The sequence below is a fragment of the Lepisosteus platostomus genome, chromosome 6 (genome assembly GCF_059453375.1).
Source record: "Lepisosteus platostomus isolate fLepPlt1 chromosome 6, fLepPlt1.hap1, whole genome shotgun sequence".
NCBI lineage: Eukaryota > Metazoa > Chordata > Actinopteri > Semionotiformes > Lepisosteidae > Lepisosteus > Lepisosteus platostomus.
Window position 1 is genome coordinate 18306731 of NC_142616.1, and position 18168 is coordinate 18324898.

At 46.2% G+C, this 18168-nt stretch overlaps 2 protein-coding genes across 5 annotated transcripts in view; one reads left to right on the forward strand and one right to left on the reverse strand.

Annotated features, from left to right (window-relative positions):
• The window catches only part of kat6b (K(lysine) acetyltransferase 6B), a 43147-nt gene extending 29582 nt beyond the window's left edge, over positions 1-13565 (forward strand). For all 3 annotated transcript variants that reach the window (XM_088634538.1, XM_088634540.1, XM_088634539.1), the window contains exons 11-17: positions 1073-1234; positions 1873-1966; positions 4025-4256; positions 5160-5319; positions 6355-6627; positions 9038-9323; positions 9831-13565. In XM_088634538.1, the coding sequence (XP_088490664.1) occupies positions 1073-1234; positions 1873-1966; positions 4025-4256; positions 5160-5319; positions 6355-6627; positions 9038-9323; positions 9831-12274 (3651 nt within the window). In that variant the 3' untranslated portion in view covers positions 12275-13565. The remainder of the gene's footprint in view (positions 1-1072; positions 1235-1872; positions 1967-4024; positions 4257-5159; positions 5320-6354; positions 6628-9037; positions 9324-9830) is intronic.
• On the reverse strand, positions 13473-17156 carry dusp29 (dual specificity phosphatase 29). 2 transcript variants are annotated; one of them, XM_088634542.1, is made up of 4 exons: positions 17048-17156; positions 15848-16087; positions 14542-14762; positions 13473-14242 (listed from the first exon to the last, which is right to left on the reverse strand). In XM_088634542.1, exons 2-4 carry the CDS (start codon positions 16021-16023, stop codon positions 13995-13997), a joined length of 645 nt encoding a protein of 214 aa, XP_088490668.1. In that variant the 5' UTR covers positions 16024-16087; positions 17048-17156; the 3' UTR covers positions 13473-13994. The 2 variants fall into 2 exon arrangements, with proteins under 2 accessions (XP_088490668.1, XP_088490670.1); XM_088634544.1 differs by having other exon boundaries at positions 15848-16092; positions 17048-17147.
• Positions 17157-18168: the final 1012 nt, after the last annotated feature.

The window sequence follows — 18168 nt, forward strand, 5'->3', positions numbered from 1 at the left end:
TTCATCCAAAGGATGAGGTTGTCCCGGGTCCCCATGTTGGTGCGTTGGCCTGGCAGCTGTGGTCCAGGGTGTACAGTGCCACCTACTGTTCCACCAACACCAATTACAGCAGCCACCTGTTTTTTTTTTTCTTGGAGGTCCCTCGTCGTCTGCTGAATGTATTATTATAAAATAGTATTGTGAGCTCTTCGTTTTGTTATTTTTATGTGGTAAAACAATGTGATGACTTCAGTGCCGGTGAGATTTTACCCCCCGTTAAGCGCAGTGCCATCATGGGTTACTTACCGGTTTTTATAGTTCAATAACTTTTTTTCTAGGCTGACCATTGTGATATTATGTAAAGTTGCGATCGCTGTTGGATTGTCGCATTTTAGGGTACAAAACATAATTAAATGAAACAAAAACATCTGTATGATTTTCTCAATGTCTGAACTCCTATTTCTCCCAGAGACTGGGTTGGTCCATGTCTTTGTCCATGTCTCAGAGGATTCTGAATACTGTTATCGGGTCCCCTCAGGCTGTTCTGTTCTAGATTAAAAACCTGTCAGTAGAGGACATTCCCTTGAGCTCCGGAATGGATCTGACTGCTCTTCTTTGCTCTAGAGCTGCATACACGCAATTTATACACACTATTCTAAATGAGGACTTAATAGTGCGCTATACAATTTGAACAATCTTGGTTGAAGGTTGACACTTTTAACATTTTCCTTTCCCTTTGTAATTGCTTCACCGATGACAGTAATGTAACATCTCTTATCAGTGACCTATAAGACGCGTGTTTTTCGTCTTGCTTCCTCTTCAGTTGGGAGGATCTCCTATGTAAGAGGATTTAACAGACAGTTAAAAGAAGGAGCACGAAGATCTGATGGGAGATAACAGGCTGTTTAGGCTGTTGTGGTCACTATAAGTTTCCTATTTTTAATCTTTAAATTTTTTACCCTAGAAATTGAGCTGCTTATCTATGTGCTCGACTAGTCTTGTTTTTGACAGCTTGGAACACATGAAGAAATGTGACCTTTATTCAAAATGAAGTAAAATAAACACTCTGCACTTGTGTTGTTCTTGCCTTTAGGTTGATGGCAATGTCAGCAAGATTTTCTGCCAAAACCTCTGCCTGTTAGCCAAGCTGTTTCTTGACCACAAGACTCTATACTATGATGTTGAGCCGTTCCTCTTCTACATCCTCACTAAAAACGATGAAAAGGGCTGTCACCTGGTCGGATACTTCTCCAAGGTAAAAGCGCCCTCTTTTCATTAAAGTTGACGAAGGTTTGGGGATCGAAACCCCCCTCTAGTGTTTTGCTTTCGGCACTGTTCTGAAGGCAGCTTCCAGAAATCAGTCCTGCCAGAGCACAGAAAGTCTAGAATACATTTCTGAAGAGAAGGAAAACAAGATTTCGAGTCCGTGAACAGCAGTCGGGTCTGGAAAGGAAGGAGTGATGCTGAAAGAGGTCTTCGAAAACCGTTTGTAATTGCAAATTTCTCTCGTTTTTTTTGTTTAGCTTCCAAGGCCACTTTGGCTTTAGTAGTTTGTTTAGCGCAGCGGAAGAAAACATTCCTTTTTTTTTTCCTTTCAGATAATGAATAACGCATTGTTTTTTTTGGGGTGGGGGGAGGCCTGGATGAAAATGAAGGAAATAAAAAGGTGCTGATGACAATGGCATTTGTGTACAGCTTTTCTGAAAGCGCTCTGAAATGTGCACGCAACCTTCTGTAGTACTGTTCTAGACGGTCTGAAGAGAGGTGGTAGAATTGTCTCGTCAGGGCCTTGTGTCACAGTGGCTGTGTGAGTGTGCGCGTGTGGTTGCTGACAAGGACAGTGCCCGTTTCTGCAGTGCTTTGACTAACTTGATCTGTTTCTCCTTCCCTCAGGAAAAGCTTTGCCAGCAGAAGTACAATGTCTCCTGCATAATGATTATGCCTCAATACCAAAGGCAAGGATTCGGCAGGTTTCTTATTGATTTCAGTAAGTTTCCTTAATGTATTTAAAACCATGATAAACTGCACTTAGCTTGATATTTCTGATGCAGACTTTAGCCATCACCGTCCTGTTCATGCTATTGATTTTTTTCATGCGTTTTCAGCGATGCATACATTAGTGTTTCAACTCCTCGGGTTTTGTGTAGAATGTCTGCATAGCTTGGAAGTTCTTTTTTTTCTGGATGCGTTTGTGCATCTCGAGCTCTTCCGTTCACGCGAGGAGGTCTTTCAGAATTCAGTCTGGAGGTAAGTGCTGTGCCGTTGTGGTGCCCCAGTGAACCAGTTGTCTGCGAGCTGTGAAACCCTCAAGCGCCTGCAGGCTGATGGGACCTCCCTGTCTGCTTGGGAAACGCGCCGTGTCCGAGCGGCTGGCCAGTCTCGGTTAGCTGCAGCTCTCTGGTTCACTTTGGGAGGTTTATTTTTTTTTTCCCCCTCCAAGGAGGGTGGAGGGATCTGGGATGTGTGTATTTGGAGCTCTTTAATGAGGCATTTGATTTTCTCCTGTGCTGTGAGAGCCATTCAGATAGTGCGGGGGATCCTGGATATTGAGAGGGGGGAAATAACAAAGAAAGGGATTAGGAGGATTGAGTGCTATTGAGTCCCAAGGTTTGAGAACTCTTCTATTGAAAACTGGGGGCTAGCTAACGGCAGTCGACTTCAGGGATTATATCAATTTTCTTGCCTCTTTCATATGTATTTGTATCTAAAGAACAGTTTAGTGTTACAGTCATTTCACTGTGGAAGCCACTAAACTGTAATTAAAATAATAAAACTGCACTTGCTTTAGGGTGCAGGGGTGTAAACAACAGTCTTTAGAACAGTAAAGGTTCTTTTATATAGGGGGTACCCTTGCCTGAATGGGTGTCTTGTTAATTTCTGTGTAATCTGTCTGAGAATTTAGAGAAATCCACTTGTATAAATATCCTTTCCTTGTCTGGTGCAAGTGGGTTTTTTTTATAGAAGAGAGGAGCCCTTAAGCAGTAAATTCAACCTCCTTCTGGTTATTTTTCATCCTGAAACCTTGCAGGCACATAAAAATGCCTGTGGCAAAACCTTCACTCTGACTCACAAGGCAGTGACATAATCTGCTTTTAAGAAATCCTTCCTGGCAACTTGCACAAGTGCACCAAAACCACTAATAGCTACTAAAAATGCAATTTAAAACCAAGGAATACAAATAAAGAACAATAAAAATGTATGTTTATAAGACAAAAAAAACCAAGGATACTTTTTCCTCTGTGGAAGGAAGCCAGCTTTAAAGTAAATGGTTTGTATAGTCTCAATCTTAAATAGTGTCTGTCTAAATAAGAGATTAAAACAGATTGTGAAATGCAGAGGATAGTCTTACAAAATGACTGGCAAAATGCAGATTTCCTTCTCCAGCCAGTAAATCCTACTGTCCTAAGGTCTGGGCTGGACAGCTGGACTGTGTAGCTCTTCTAGTGCTGCTTGATACAAGCATGCAGAGCAGTTTATGTGGGTGAGGTCTGTTGTAGTGAATGTTTAACGGCTGTTTTATATTTCACATTTGTTAAACCTACAGGTGTGTTTAGAATTTATCCCCACTTTTAGGTTTTTTTAATTTTAGCTGTTGAGCAGTTCTGCGATTCGTTTTCCTTAAGTGCCAGCTGTTTAAGTACCTTTCACTGGGCTGTGAAAATTTGGGATTTCTGTTGAAGCAGCTCTGAGCGATGAGGGATAAGACGGCACACGGCCTGCGACTGGCGTTTCGGCACACTGTGAGGTTCAGAGCCTCACACCTCATGGTCACCGTCAAGTTAAAGGGCTCAGAGGAACGTTCTAAGTGAAGTGTCTGGGATTCTGGGCTTGTAGCTGGAAGGTTGTGTGTTCAAATCCCACATGAGAAGCTATTGCTGTTGTACCCTTGAGCGAGGTACCTCACCTGAATTTCTCCAGCAAAATGCCCAGCTGTATGAGTGAGCTCAAATATAAGGTGCTTTGAATGAAAATCAGCTGTATAAATAAGGAACAATGGCCACCTTGCAAAAAGTTTTTTTTTGTGTGTGTGTGCGCGTATCTGTAGGTTACTTGCTCTCTCGGCAAGAAGGACAGGCGGGGTCTCCGGAGAAGCCCCTGTCAGACCTGGGCCGCTTGTCATACCTGGCTTACTGGAAGAGCGTCATATTGGAGTACCTGTACCACCACCGGCACGCCCGGATCAGCATCAAAGGAGTAAGCAGAGCGACGGGGATGTGTCCCCACGACATCGCAACAACCCTGCAGCACCTCAATATGATCGACCAGCAGGACGGCAGGTGAGAGACCCTGTGTTTTTAGAATGGGAAGAATACATCACGGTATTTGCAACTGATGAGAGCCATGAATGGTTACTATGTTTGCTTTCGTTCATCTTTTTTTAATCCTCCCCTCCAGTGCGGTCTAAAATTATTTTGCTGTTCCAAGAACTCCAGTGGAGTTACTGAGCTCTAGTGCCACTCTCCTCCTCGACTTCTGATTACTGCCAAAACACAGCAGCTTTCTTAGAAACCCAAAGTGCTTTTCCAAACATCCACTTTTTTCAAATTATATAGCAGGCAGAGAACTTTTTTTTTTCCCCCAGTATTGGGTAAAGAAAAAAGAAAGCGTGCCTTGCGCCTTTTGTTGACTGTGACTTTGTTGTGTGTAGGTTGAGGGTTAAATGACTTTCTATTTTGTATTTGTTTGAAAAGGCTCCAACATGCACTCGAGTGTGTTACTGGAAGCATCTTGTTCTTTTATGCGGGTGCATGATACAGCGAATATCCCAGATCGGCTGATTTTTATAGTCTGAGGAACATTAGAGATGACAACCAAGGGGGAGCTCTTCAGTTAGTAGTTAACTGATCCCAGGACCTCATCCGGCTGTTTTGTGAAACAAGCCAGGGTGTAGGCTGATCGGCTTGTTCCTCACTCGGGTGGCAGAGGAGAGAGGCAGCAGTGTCTCTCTCTGAGGCATCCTGCCCAGTCAGCCCCCCCACCCCCCTTCTCTGTGTGGGAACAGGCAGGGTCTGAATCCGGAACCACAGTCTGTATCAGTACTGTGTCCAAACCGCCAACTCCTTCCCTTTAAACATCAGCTTCTGCGGCAGTGGAGGAAACAGTGGAAGAAGAACCCGTGCCCTCCAGAATGTTTTAAAATGGCCTTCCCCCCCCCCCTCCCCCCTCCCCCTTCCGTGAAGGTTCGTAATTGTCCGAAGGGAGAAGGTGATCCAGAATCACGTGGAGAGGCTGCGGGCCAGACCCCGGCTGAACGAAGTGGATCCAGAATGCCTGCGGTGGACGCCCGTCGTGCCTCCCAGCGCTGCCGTCTCCGAGGAGGAACGGGAAGCGGAAATGGAAGTACGTTCCCCGCCCCCGAGGCTCCGCGGCCTTCCTCGGGTAGAAAACGAATGCGCGGTGCGGTGGGCGGTCAGCTGAGGCGCCCTTTAAGGGAGGTGTTTTTTTCGGCTGGGGCGCGTGCTCGGAAACCCCACGGCGGCTCTGCACGGGTGGTAGGGCTTCCTGGTTCAGCGTGTGATGAAGCGTGCGGGGGGGTGGCGCGGGAACCAGTTCGTGCTGGGAACGACATCGGGGGGGAGTTAAAATGCATGTTGCCCGTGCATAGCCCCTGCGTTTGTGTCCTGTTGGCAATGTGTCGCATCTGGGCCCTTATTTTGGACACGCTAACTGTGTGCATTTTTATGTCCCATCCTTATTATACAGCAGTGGGCCTAGTCTTCATAGGAGTGGCTTCTGTGTACTTTAGGACTGAAAAATAACCAACAAAGCCAGTGATTTCTGATCTCGTATCTGAGAACAGCTAATCGCAGTATTAAAGTAATGTACAAAGCCAAAACCTTTGTCTCTGGAGAACATTAATCCATTCAGCTTCGTTGAGACCCACGGAGAAAGTCCTTTTTCAACTAATATCGAAGCCAGGGATGCATCTGGATATCGGCAGTGGAATTTTATTGCTTTGTGAAAAGTTTGGTAACCGACATGTAGACCTTCCAAAAGTTTGTAACTTCTTTTATCCCTTCCAAAGATTTGTGAACGTCTTAAAAAGACCAGTAGAGTTTCCCGGAAATAAGGGCAAGATCAAACCGCGTCCCGAGCAGGCTAAAATGCTCAGTGTCAGTATCCATGTAATGCAGTGCAAAACGGCTTGAATACATTCACTACATTATTAATAGTTGTAAATATTCCATGAAATGTAATCTGCTGTGGTTGCTTATCACAACTCGTACTGCGAGACCAACAGCTCATCATGGTGCAATCTCCCAGTTTAACAGGCCTTTAGTGATTATGGGAGGGGATGAAAGTTGAGCTAGATTAATCCAATTTCCATGGGCTTGATAATGTAAATGCTGAGCTTCTGCCTTTTTTTTCCTTCAGGCTGAGCGCCTCATGGAACGGGCTAGTTGCTGGGAGAAGGAGGAGAAGGAAGCCTACGCCGTCGCGCACACCGGCAGGCAGCAGGCCGCCAAGGTCCCGGGCCGGGCTCCAGGCCGCCAGCCTCCTGGCAGGCCCTCCGCCGCCTCCGAGTGGCCGGCGCCGGAGACTGAAGAAGGCAGCGAGGAGGAAGACGAGGAGGACGAGGACGAGGGCGGCGATGCTGCGCCTCCCATACTGACAAAAGCACACAGCGTGCTTGGCTTTAAGAGGAAGGTGAGCAGAAACGTGCCCAGGGGCCTGGGGTAGAATCGCCAGAGAAATCGCCTTCAGAGACGCAGGATTGGTTGCTTTACTGAGTCCACCATAATGTTTCAAAGCAGGACTGTATAGCCATACGATACACCTTATACTTTAAACTACTATACTAACGTACCCAAAACTGGAATTGGTTAGCTTTAATGTTCTGGAATTTTCTTTCTGGAATTAGCTTTTTTTAACAGACGTGTTTCTGTTACCCATTTGTTGGCTTTGTTGGTGAATGTTTTGTTTCATGGCATCTGAAATTTGCATTGCCCGCGGTGAACTCAAGTCCGCATCTTTTCTGTACTGTTCACTGGAATAGCAGTCCAGCTCCTGGTGCCACCAGGCCACAGCTCTGCAGGCATTAGGTGGAACTTCACATCCTCAATAGATAAAGACTGACAATCGCGAGCACTAAGTGGTAATCCAGATTAACCAAATCTATATATTGATCCAGTTAAATCTGTGGGAGCTCAGATGGAATGAAACTGTGTGTGACCCCTGTGACTGACTCTCCTGGAGCAGGAGTGAGTCTAGGTGCTAGAAAATGGACAATAGTTGAGATCTGGGTACGGTATGTTAGAGAGCAGGTGGAAGACACCAGGCTGAGTATCGTCTGAAACTGGCCAGTAGGCTTCCCAGAACCTAATGCTGCACAATTCACATAGAAACTCCTGAGTATAAAAAGTGTTTGAGAAAACAAGGTCTCTGATAGGGTCTAAGCATTTATCTGTGGAGTTTTCATATTCATTTGTGGTTTTAATCTTTCACACTTCACTGTTTCAGTATGTCAGTGCACATCAAGGTCTTTCCACGTGATTGACATTATGGAAATATTTTTGAAACATCGTAAAATCCTGTTACGGTAATTTTAATGTTTCACTAAATATGTGGACTGTAATATACCAGTTGATGTTTAAAGTTAAAATTACTTACTTCATATAGGAGTAATTTGTACATGAATATCACAAAGTTAATAGTGCAATACCAATTGTTTTGCTATACATTTAAATACAAATGCTTTTGCGGTAGTTTTATTACACCACACCTGTCGAACTCATGTTGAAACCTCCAGATTTGTCACAGCTTGTGCTGCTTAGAGAAATTGAATATTCTGCTTCAGAAAACAATCATTTTAAACTTTGAAATCTTTAAAAAATGTTCATTTTCTTCTCCCGGAGCCAAGCAGATGCTGATTGCTGGTCACTGTTCTGTTTTTTTGTGTCGAAAGTTAGTGATTTTCTAGGGCTGTCACGGAATTCTGCATCCAAATGTGATTTCAGCATTGATTTCTGTGAACGGGCTGTTTTTTCAGACTGAATATTGTGCATTCAGAATAGAAAACTATATTGGAAACATAATCAAAATACTCTTGCTTAAGTTAGACTTCATGTTATTTCAATTTTATTAAAGTAAGAGCGACTTATAAATGCCAAGTTACTGTGGTGGGAGTCTGATACCAGCTACACATTTGTGTTAAAGCTGCAACCATTGCTTCTTTTAAGAAATGTCTGTTTGAGGAGCTTGGTAAGTCCACTAGTGACCAAACAAGTTAGTCAAATCACCTCATCTCATTTGTCGCCTTTTACATGGTCTCATGGTGATATTAAGTTTTTTTTATGGAGTGAAAACGGTCCCTATTAAGAGACGGCACGTGCAAGTCCCTATTAAGGCAAGGCCGTGTTTAATCAGCTCCCATTTGAAAACCATGGCTTTGGTGCCATCAAACTCATTGCGCGTCATGTTAAGATGGGATTTTTCACGGCAACCAAGCAGTAGTCGCATACATGTTTCAAGTTTGTGTGCTGCTGTGGATCTGGTAAGGCCTTGAGATCTTTAGACAGGTAGATTTCTGCTGCGGTTCTCTCTAAACCGCCGTGTAGCTGTTTCTTCAGAAATGTCACAGTGCTGGCAGCTCTGAGCAGATGGAAAGTTGGTGAGGGAAATGTGGTTCAAGCAAATTGATGAAGTGATTGTGTGGTGCTGCCCTGCCCTCTTGTGATGAAAAAGAATATTGCTGCTAGTTCTCACTCTTTTATTAAATCGAATCATCAGTGTTTTTTAATGTGGAATTTGGAGATCAGATATGCAGCAATTTGTAAATTCAGCTTCACAGATTTAAATGCCGTCTTCTGTCACAGAAGGAGTCTGATTCTTTCCTTATCGAACGTCCGCCCTCCCTCATGCAGTTTTGCTCAATTGTCATTTGCTTTATTTAGTGTTAGTTTTTAAAGTTTTTTTTTGTTAAGGCCTAGAAGAGAGCAGTTCTTTTACTGGCTCTCAAGCCACATGCGGTTGTGGCTTTGGTCAGAAAACCGGCGTGTGGTTATGGGCCTGCAGGCGCAAGGCTCACCCTGACTGTGGTTTGTGTTGCTGGTTTCAGAGGGCCCCTGTCCCCAAGAGGAAGAGAGGGCGAAAGCGCCGCAGGGTCAACGGCAGCGTCACCACGGAGACCATCTCCGAGACCACGGAGGTCCTGGACGAGCCCTTCGAGAACTCGGACGAGGAGCGGCCCATGCCCCTCCTGGAGCCCACCTGCGAGGTGGCCGAGGAGCAGCCTGTGAGGAAGGCGGCCCTGCGCCGCCGCAGCAGCTGGCAGAGGGGTGGGAAAGCTGAGGAGAGCGACGACCGCGGATACAGAACGGATCCCGGAGAGGAGAAGATGAAAGGTGACATTCAAATCGCCACTGTCGCCGTGGGTGCTCCTTCTTTATCGTGTTACACCAGGATCCACAACCCCAGTCCTTGGGAGAAGTGTTGAATCGGTCCGTCTTAAATCAGTTTTACCTGTTTCTTAAAGTTTTTAAAGCCAGACATGAAAATATCTGTACTGAAATCTTAAGTAAATATTTGTGGTACCTGCAAATGAAGACATCTCAAAGGTGAATCAGGATATAGCAGTGTGTTTTAAATATATCCATCCTTTATACCAACATCTGTCTCCTACACTTCATTACAAGTCATTATTGTACAGGAATGGTGCAGTGGATGGTGGCAAAATGCATGAAGGCACAGCCCTCGTTCCTGCAGAGGCGCCACTTCAAATAAGTTTTCATGTAGTAGATAGGTCTTTCTCACGTGCAAGCTCTGTTTGGCCAAGCAGGCTTGGAAGAGAAAAATGTGTCCTTCTCATATGAGAAAACACTAGGTTTGCTGACCCGTCTCTTTCTTTGTAGGCTCTAGAGGACTGGTGCAAAAGGAAGACAGTCCTCAGCCCGTGAAGCGTAAGAAGGGCTGGCCGAAAGGGGTGAAGCGTGGGCCCCCCAAGTGGAGACTCAAGAAGGAGAGAAAGATGGGGTTCAAGCTGAACCTCTACACGCCCCCAGAAACCCCGATGGAGGCGGACCACCAGATTCTGGCAGAAGAAACCAAGGAAGCCCAGGACAAGACTCCCCCCATAACAGAGGAGGAGAGCGAGCCCTGCAAAGAGATGGAGCCACTGGACACAGACCTCGAGAAGCTGCTCGCCGAGTCGCAGAGTCCCGAAGAGCTGCTCCCGAAAAAGCAGGAAGACTTTTTCGATAAGCTGGGCTCTCCAGAAGACGCCTACAGCCACGACGAAGGCCATGAAGACCCTGACCACGCGGACGACGACCACGAGGAAAGTGAAAACGCAGTTGAGGAGCAGCAGTGCGCTGAGCGTGCGGAAGAGCATGAGGAAGATGACGACGAAGAGGAGGAGCCTGTGCATAATGAGGATCACGATGCAGATGATGAAGATGATGGCCATGTAGATTCCACTGAGCTGGAAAAGGAGGAGAGCAGCGGGGAGACATTGAAAGTGCAGGTCGAGTTTCAAGAAACTTTTTTAGATGCGAATGCTTCAAATGGTGAAGCAGAAAACCACAGTGACCAAGCTGTGAACTGTAGCGCAGATCTTCCTGCTGAACTAGACGGCAAGATCCAGGAAAACGAGGCTGACTCAGATCACCTGCCAGATTCCGAGTCGGATGACGAAAATCACAATGACCTGGACCACAAGGAAGGTGATTCCTTCAGCCCTGTGATAAAGGAGGATCACACAGTTTGTGCAGAAATTGACTCTGAAACAGTGCAGGCAGTGCAGTCCCTCACCCAGGAAAACGAGCAGGAGAACAGTTTCCAGGATTGTGTGGAAACGCAAGAAGCCTGCAGGAGCTTACAAAGCTATGCCCATGCTGACCAAAGTCCTCAGATGACCACGATTGATGACTGTCCGCAGTCAGATCACAGCAGTCCCATGTCATCGATCCATTCTCACCCCAGTCAGTCTGTTCGCTCTGTGAACAGCCCAGCCGTTTCCGTTTTGGAGAACAGCTACACACAGATCAGCCCTGATCAGAGTGCTATTTCAGTGCCGTCTTTACAGAACATGGAAACTAGCCCAATGATGGATGTCCCTTCCGTCTCCGACCATTCACAGCAGGTTGTAGACAGTGGATTTAGCGATCTTGGCAGTATTGAGAGCACAACAGAAAACTACGAAAACCCTAGCAGCTACGATTCCACATTGGGTGGAAGCATTTGTGGAAATAACTCGTCCCAGAATAGCTGCTCGTACAGCAACATCTCTTCCAGCAGCCTCTCACAGAGCAGCTGTGCCGTGACGCAGCAGATGGCCAGCATTAATGGTAGCTGCAGCATGATTCAAAACAGTATTAACTCTCCGCAGAACTGCAGCGTCAAATCCCCCCAGGGGTGTGTGGTCGAGAGACCCCCTAGCAACAGCCAGCAGCAGCTGCCGCCGTGCGGCATGGCCACCAACTTCGCATCGCCCATGCAGCTGGCCGACATCCCGGAATCCGGCAACCCGAATCTCGGGATATACGAAAGGATGAGCCAGGGTGACTACGGAGGCGGGCATTATTCGCAGCCATCGGCGACGTTCAGCCTAGCGAAGCTCCAGCAGTTAACCAACACCCTCATGGACCATCCATTGCCTTACAATCATTCGGCTTCGGTCACGTCCTATGCAAACAGCGTGTCCCTGTCTTCGCCGCTCAGCAGCACGGGCCTGGTGTCTTTATCCCAGTCTCCTCACCAAGTGCCGGGGGGACCCCAGGCACAGTCCACGATGACGCCCCCGCCCAACCTGACGCCCCCGCCGATGAACCTGCCCCCTCCTCTCCTGCAGCGCAACATGGCGGCCCCCAACATCGGGATCCCGCCCTCCCAGAGGCTGCAGACGCAGATGCCCGGCAAGAGCCACCTCGCGATGCGGTCGAAGTCGGCCCCGCTGCCCCACCACCAGCAGCAGATGTACGGGCGGGCTCCGCAGTCCGTGGCCATGCAGGCGCCCACCAGGACGATCGCCGTGCCGCGGATGAACATGGGCGTGAATCTCATGCCTGCCCCCGCTTACAATGTGAACTCCATGAACATGAATCCCCTCAATGCAATGAATGGCTACCGAATGACCCAGCCGATGATGAACAGCAGCTACCATGGCAACCACGCGTACATGAACCAGTCCCCCCAGTACTCTATGCAGATGGGAATGATGGGAACACAGCCATACTCCCAGCAGCCCATGCAGGGCCCGCCGCACAGCAACATGATGTACAGCCCGGCGGGCCACCATGGCTACATGAATACGAGCATGTCCAAGCAGTCTCTGAACGGCCCTTTCATGAGACGTTAATCGGGTGGCGTTCCTTGCGAGTTCGAAGTGCATATCCCTCTTGTAATGCACAGCTATGCCTGGAGCCCCGTTTTCTTTTTTCAAATTTTGTCCGTTTTAGAAAACCAGCACTTGGTATGAATGAATGCAACCTTTTGGTTTTTTTTTTGATGGCCTAATTCAGAGCTTTGTTCTGGTTTTTGTTTTGTTTTTTTAAATGGGAAGCCTTACGTCATGTCGTAAAAGAAAATAAATGAAGATTTACTTTTGGGATTTTGCGTTCTTATCCTTTTTAAATGAGTGCAGCCTGCGATGCAGAGCTGTAGTGAAGGGAGGCTTCACACTGCAGTGGGGTTGCAGCCTGTATGTTGGAGCCATTTAATGTGCCTCTGCTACAAATGTAATGTTTGGATGTTGGAGCCTTTTAAGTGTACCTGTCCAGCAGTACTGAAGTTTAGTTTATGTTCCATACTTATGCCTTTATATATTTAAATTATTGTAAATTTGTTTTATTTTTTGTAAGGTGACACTTAGCATGCTATGATGTCTTTGTTAGTGACAGTGCATTAAGTAGTACTGTACAAGTGTTGTGCTTAATAGCAAGCCATTTTCAAAACTTATGGCCTTGATTAGGTTTCCCTGCAAGGGGAGGAAGATTAAACTATATTTTTGTTAATTCTAATACTGTAAAAAAATTGTAAACTTAGTCTCGTTTCAGTTGTTCAGTTTGAAAGGTTTTATTGCTAATTGTGTATAATTGAGTACCTTTTGTAACAAATTTCCTTGAAGGAGGCAGCTTTTCTGTTTTATAATGCAAACTGATTACTGTCTACATAATGAAGCATATCTCAGTGTTTGTACCCATACAATTCTAAAGCATTTCCAAGAACAAAGTCCAGAAATGTGGAGGAATTAAAAAATAAAAACGTAAATTTAGTCCAAAGTTGCTATTTTATGAAAATGCCTTTAAACTTACATTTTCATTCCATCTGTAGATTTTTTTGTATCTTTATAAAATGTTGGATTTATATTTTACAAAAAAGCGTAGAGCAGTAGCCTGTGAATAGACCAAACTAAGCTAACAGATCGCATGTAAAAAGCAAAATTGTATTTGTCTGTTTATATTGCTTTTTTGTAGCCTTTGTACCTGTACAGAGTGACTGGTTAGGGATGAGAGGGGACATGGATATGTGTACAAAAATAGAAAAGAATGACAGTCTTGTATTTATGAGTTATCTTTTTAGTCAGTCACTTAAAAAATGCTGTACATTTTAGCATAAAATAAATTATGATGAGCCATTATTGGACTGCCCTTATTTGTAATCTGGCTTCTTTCTGAAGAAACATTATGAACGTTTCTGCATTGCTTTGACAGTTTGGAATCTTCATTCACAAGTAAAAGTGCACAAAATCATCGTAATCGTGAATTGCAATTGCACAGCCGTCAAGCACGTAGTAGTTTGTGCACGACAGCATTTTGGTTACGTGATGTTCCAGCAGTCTAGATTGGTGCTGCCAACACATTCATCCCTTCAGCCTGTGACCATTCTCCTGGGAGCTGCTTGAAAATGTTCTAAAACTTTTTCACGAGACATAATTGGATGAGAAGCATTTAATCCAATTCTGGCCATACTTTTTTTTTTGCCATTATCTATGCATACTTCCTTCCGGTCTTTGTTTTCAGAGTATAAAGCCCATAAAAATAGACACCCTTCTGTAAAAATGATGGAAAATGAAGTTGTCATTTTCCTTGCTCATCGTTTTCTCCGTTCGAGGCTGCGCCTTCTTTTAATTTTTTCCTCTGAAGCTGGAGATCGATGTCGAGCTGCCTGAGCTGTTTCAAAAACCCACGGTTGGGCAAAATGCACCTGTGCTCGATGACGTGATTAACGGCGTCCACAATGGTCATGTTCTTGTAGATCATCAGGTAGGCCAGGAAGAGCGTGGCTGAGCGACTTCTCCCCATGACACAGTGCACCAAGAGCTTGTCTGGAAGAGAAGGACAAGGCAGGCTTACATGTGGGTGTGTGTTGGCACAGCTCTGTTGCTCCCGCTATTTTGATTTCCGACGTGGATAAACTGGAAATGAAATCCCAGTTTGAATAACAATCCTTCACGATCAAGCAGGTAAGAAAATGCTGAGCTGCCCAGCTATGGAAATGTCATTACCTCTGTGCAAAAAGCAGGTCTTCATCATCCCTAGCCATGTTTACCTTCATTGCATCTGCATTCCACACGGCTGCATTTCCAGACGTGGAAAGATAATCATATTCTTATTTCTGTCTTACTTTCGGGTCTGCTAAGAGCGCCGTCGATGAACTTGGCTGCGGGGTAGAAGAATTCGCTGAGGTTGAAACTCGGAAGGTCATCGGCTTCGACGCCGTAGTATTCGATGTTCATGTCGCTGTAATACTCGGGTCCTGTGCTGATGTTCCACTTGCCGGCGGCCGCGTTCAGGATGTGCGTCATGCCCATCTTCTCCAAGGTGTACCTGTCCAGGGCCGTCTTCCTGCAGGGAATATCCACACACCTGTTCAATGCCTCATCTTCTGCCTCGACATTAACTTTGTGCTGAAAAACGTAACACAACCTCTTTATACTGACACTTGGTTGATCACCAAAAATAGTTTCCAACGGAGTTTAATTTCATTACCAAACTCTGTAATGAATAGGAATGGATTTGGCAGCCATTCTTAAGGTACGGTTTCATGCCTTTCATCGCGCTGAGTTAAAAAGCAGTGAAATGAAACTCGGGATCTAGCCAAGGCTTTGTAGTGTTAGAAACTGCCTAATATTCCATTCCTACTTCCAACTACTCCATGCTATTCCTGAAGACATTCTTAAGATCAAACAGCGTGAAAAGACGTTTTGCATAGGGAAGAAAAAGCACATAAGGGTGAGTTGGAATCTTTTAGCATTAGAATTACCTAAAGCTATGGAAATTCTTATTGAATTATCCAGGGTTAGGCAAATGATTGTTTCACCTTTATTGTAAATGTGTTTCTAAATGAGTGAGATGCACATTGAAAAGCTGAGGAATGTGTCCGAGCCTGAAAGACCAAGCTCAAAGTTCAGCATCCAGGACCATAGTGGGAGTGGGACTTGACAGGGGAACCACCCCGATACCCCTCGGCAACCTTGAAGAAGCTGAAGCACGAGCAGGTCCTGATGGAGCGTTTTAAGAAAAACTGGGAGAGGGCTTGGGATCTCCTGAACTGAAAACAGAATGGCAGTTGGGCTCCGCTTCCTAGCCCTGTGGTCTATCTCCTGGAAGAGCCCCTTCCCAAGACTCCCCGTGATCGCTGTTGCTCGCTGCTAGGCAGTCTGGGTAAGCTGGGTGTTATTACTCCTCAGTAAGTGTGGCGCAGATGGGCTGCCTGCTGCCTGGCAGGAGGAGGCATGCTCGCACTCTAGGGAGAAACACACTCCTTTGTCCAAAAGAGGTGGCAGTGTCTCCATCTCCCTCCACTTTTACTGGGAACGGTAGTGAGCCGCGGCCAAGAGATTCCTCCTGCCGTCCTCGGGGTTTTAATCCTCCTCAGTCAAGATGGGATCGGAGCGGTGCTTCTCGCCTTACCCGGGCTCTCCACTTACTCGTCCCCGATGTAGACGCCGGGCCACACCTCGTTGACGTGCGTGTACGCCGCGGAGCCGTGCCAGAACAGCCTCTCCAGCTCGAAGGCTCCGGGGGTGGCGTAGTCGCTCTCGGGGTCCACCTGGACGGTGGCGTACGCGTTCTTTTTCTGAGCCCGCGAGCCGTGCGAAGCCATTTCTCTACAGAGGCCCGGGGCTCTGCTCTGCTCTCTCCCCTTCTTTTCCTTCTCTTCTTTAAGCCTTACCTAGAAGGGAGAGTTCATATTAAAACCTTATTAACAAAATAACTTTTGGGAGACCATGCAGGCAACATCTAGTAAGGCATTGGTCCTGCTTTCCAAGACAAGTCAGTGTCTTGGAAAGTTATGGGGCGGAGCGGTGGCTCTGTGGCTCAGGATCTGCACCTGTGACTGGAAGGTTGCCGGTTCAAATCCCGCGGCCGGCAGAGGAATCCTACTCCGTTGGGCCCCTGAGCAAGGCCCTACCATACAATGGCAGACCCTGCGCTCTGACCCCAAGCTTCTCTCCCTGTCTGTGTGTCTGTGTCTCCATGGAGAAAAGCTGGGGTATGCGAAAAGACGAATTCCTAATGCAAGAAATTGTACAGGGCTAATAAAGAAACATTACATTATAAGTTTTTATAATCTTGTTTCCATGTTGTAAATAGTGCACATCCTCAGGGTACTGGACCTAAATAACTGCCCTTTATTAACAAACTACAATAGTTCATATTCATTAGTTTTACCCGTGATCTTAATTTTCATTGAATTTTTTTTCAGGCATTGCTTGGCTGTATTTTAGACTTAAACAACTGTACCTACTATGAATAACTATGCTACAATGAACAATAACGTCACCAGAGACATTTCAAGGTGAAAGAAGCTTAGGAAAATTAAGAAGGGCCATTGGAAATGGCAAAAGGGCTTTAATGTTCACAAAACATGAAAATTGAAAATACAAGAGTAAAACCACAATTCAGGTTCACACTACGTGACTAAAATGTTTTGCGATTACAGCAAGATGAAGTACAAGAAATATTTTAAATAAATCTAAATAAGTCTTTAATCTGATTTAAAATCACAATTTTTTTTTCAACTCTAGTGTTAAAAAGTCAGAATTTTAAGATGGGAGTAACTAAACTACTTTTGTGTCTTTCCCCTTATTCTAATTTAAAAATGACTCTCTTCAGGTCTTCCTTACCTTCAGCCTGTTCTGTCAGACAGCACTCACCACATGCTGCTGTGAAAAGCCAACTGGAAACGATGCAGTCTGAACGGTCCTGGTGCCGGACACTGAATGTAATGATATTTTTAGGGCGTTGATCTATGGGCTTTGACCTTTGCTATGTGTTCCCATCCTTGCATGGAGAATCCCCACATGTGCCAAGTCTGCTAAACTTGTGCCGAGCCCCTGAAACCCTACCCTGACTCCAGCTACGGCTCTCTGTGGCACTGACCCTGTGCTGTCAGCTCTACAGGAATAGTAGAGGGTTGTTTATCCATGGAAGGTTAGGTCTGGTTACTGAAACAGTTCTGGACTTATTGTTAAGGTCTTGAATCTACTATCTGCTGATACTTGGGGTGAAGGGACGATTGCTGCACGAAGGTGTAGAATGGTGTTCTGGGTGCCACAGGATTAAAGATGACTGAAGTCACAGGGGTTTTTGCTGCAGGCCTCCAGCCTCTCAGACTGAAATGCTGACTCATTCTCCTGCTCCGACTGGGGCTTGCGGTGTCACTGGCTGGTGACCACCTGGCGTGAGTGGAGCTGTGTGGATTGCTTTGTAACAGCAGCCCCTGCTGGAGGCAGGAAGGAAGCCATGTCTGTGGCAGGATAAACCAGAATGGCACCAAGAGTAAAGCTGCCTTGACAGCGTTGGTGTTTACAGGACTGAGAACCTGTGGGCACTGCCAGGACTAGTACTGGAGTCCCCCCATGGAGAGGTCCAAGACAGGGGCGCCTCAGCTGTGCCTCATTCCTCGTGTGACCAGCACAGCTCTGCCCCTCGGGGCTTGAGCGTGGCTTCTCGCAAGGGGCACCTCCGGCACCAGGGCAGTGCGGCACATCTTCCACAAGGGCAGAGAGGTCAGGGCCGGGCCTCCTGCCATGGGAAACCTCGGCACTACCCAGGTTCCAAGGAGGTGACATCATCTTCTGTGACGTAATCAGTTACCCTCCTTCAGCGCTGTTATACCCACCCCAGAAGTACAGCACCCACATGGGTTCTGCACCAGCAGATCAGGGGGAGGAGTGAGCAATTACTTCCCCAGTTGAATTAAGGGGGGGAACTTCACGGTGGCTTGATTGTACAAGAGTGGAAT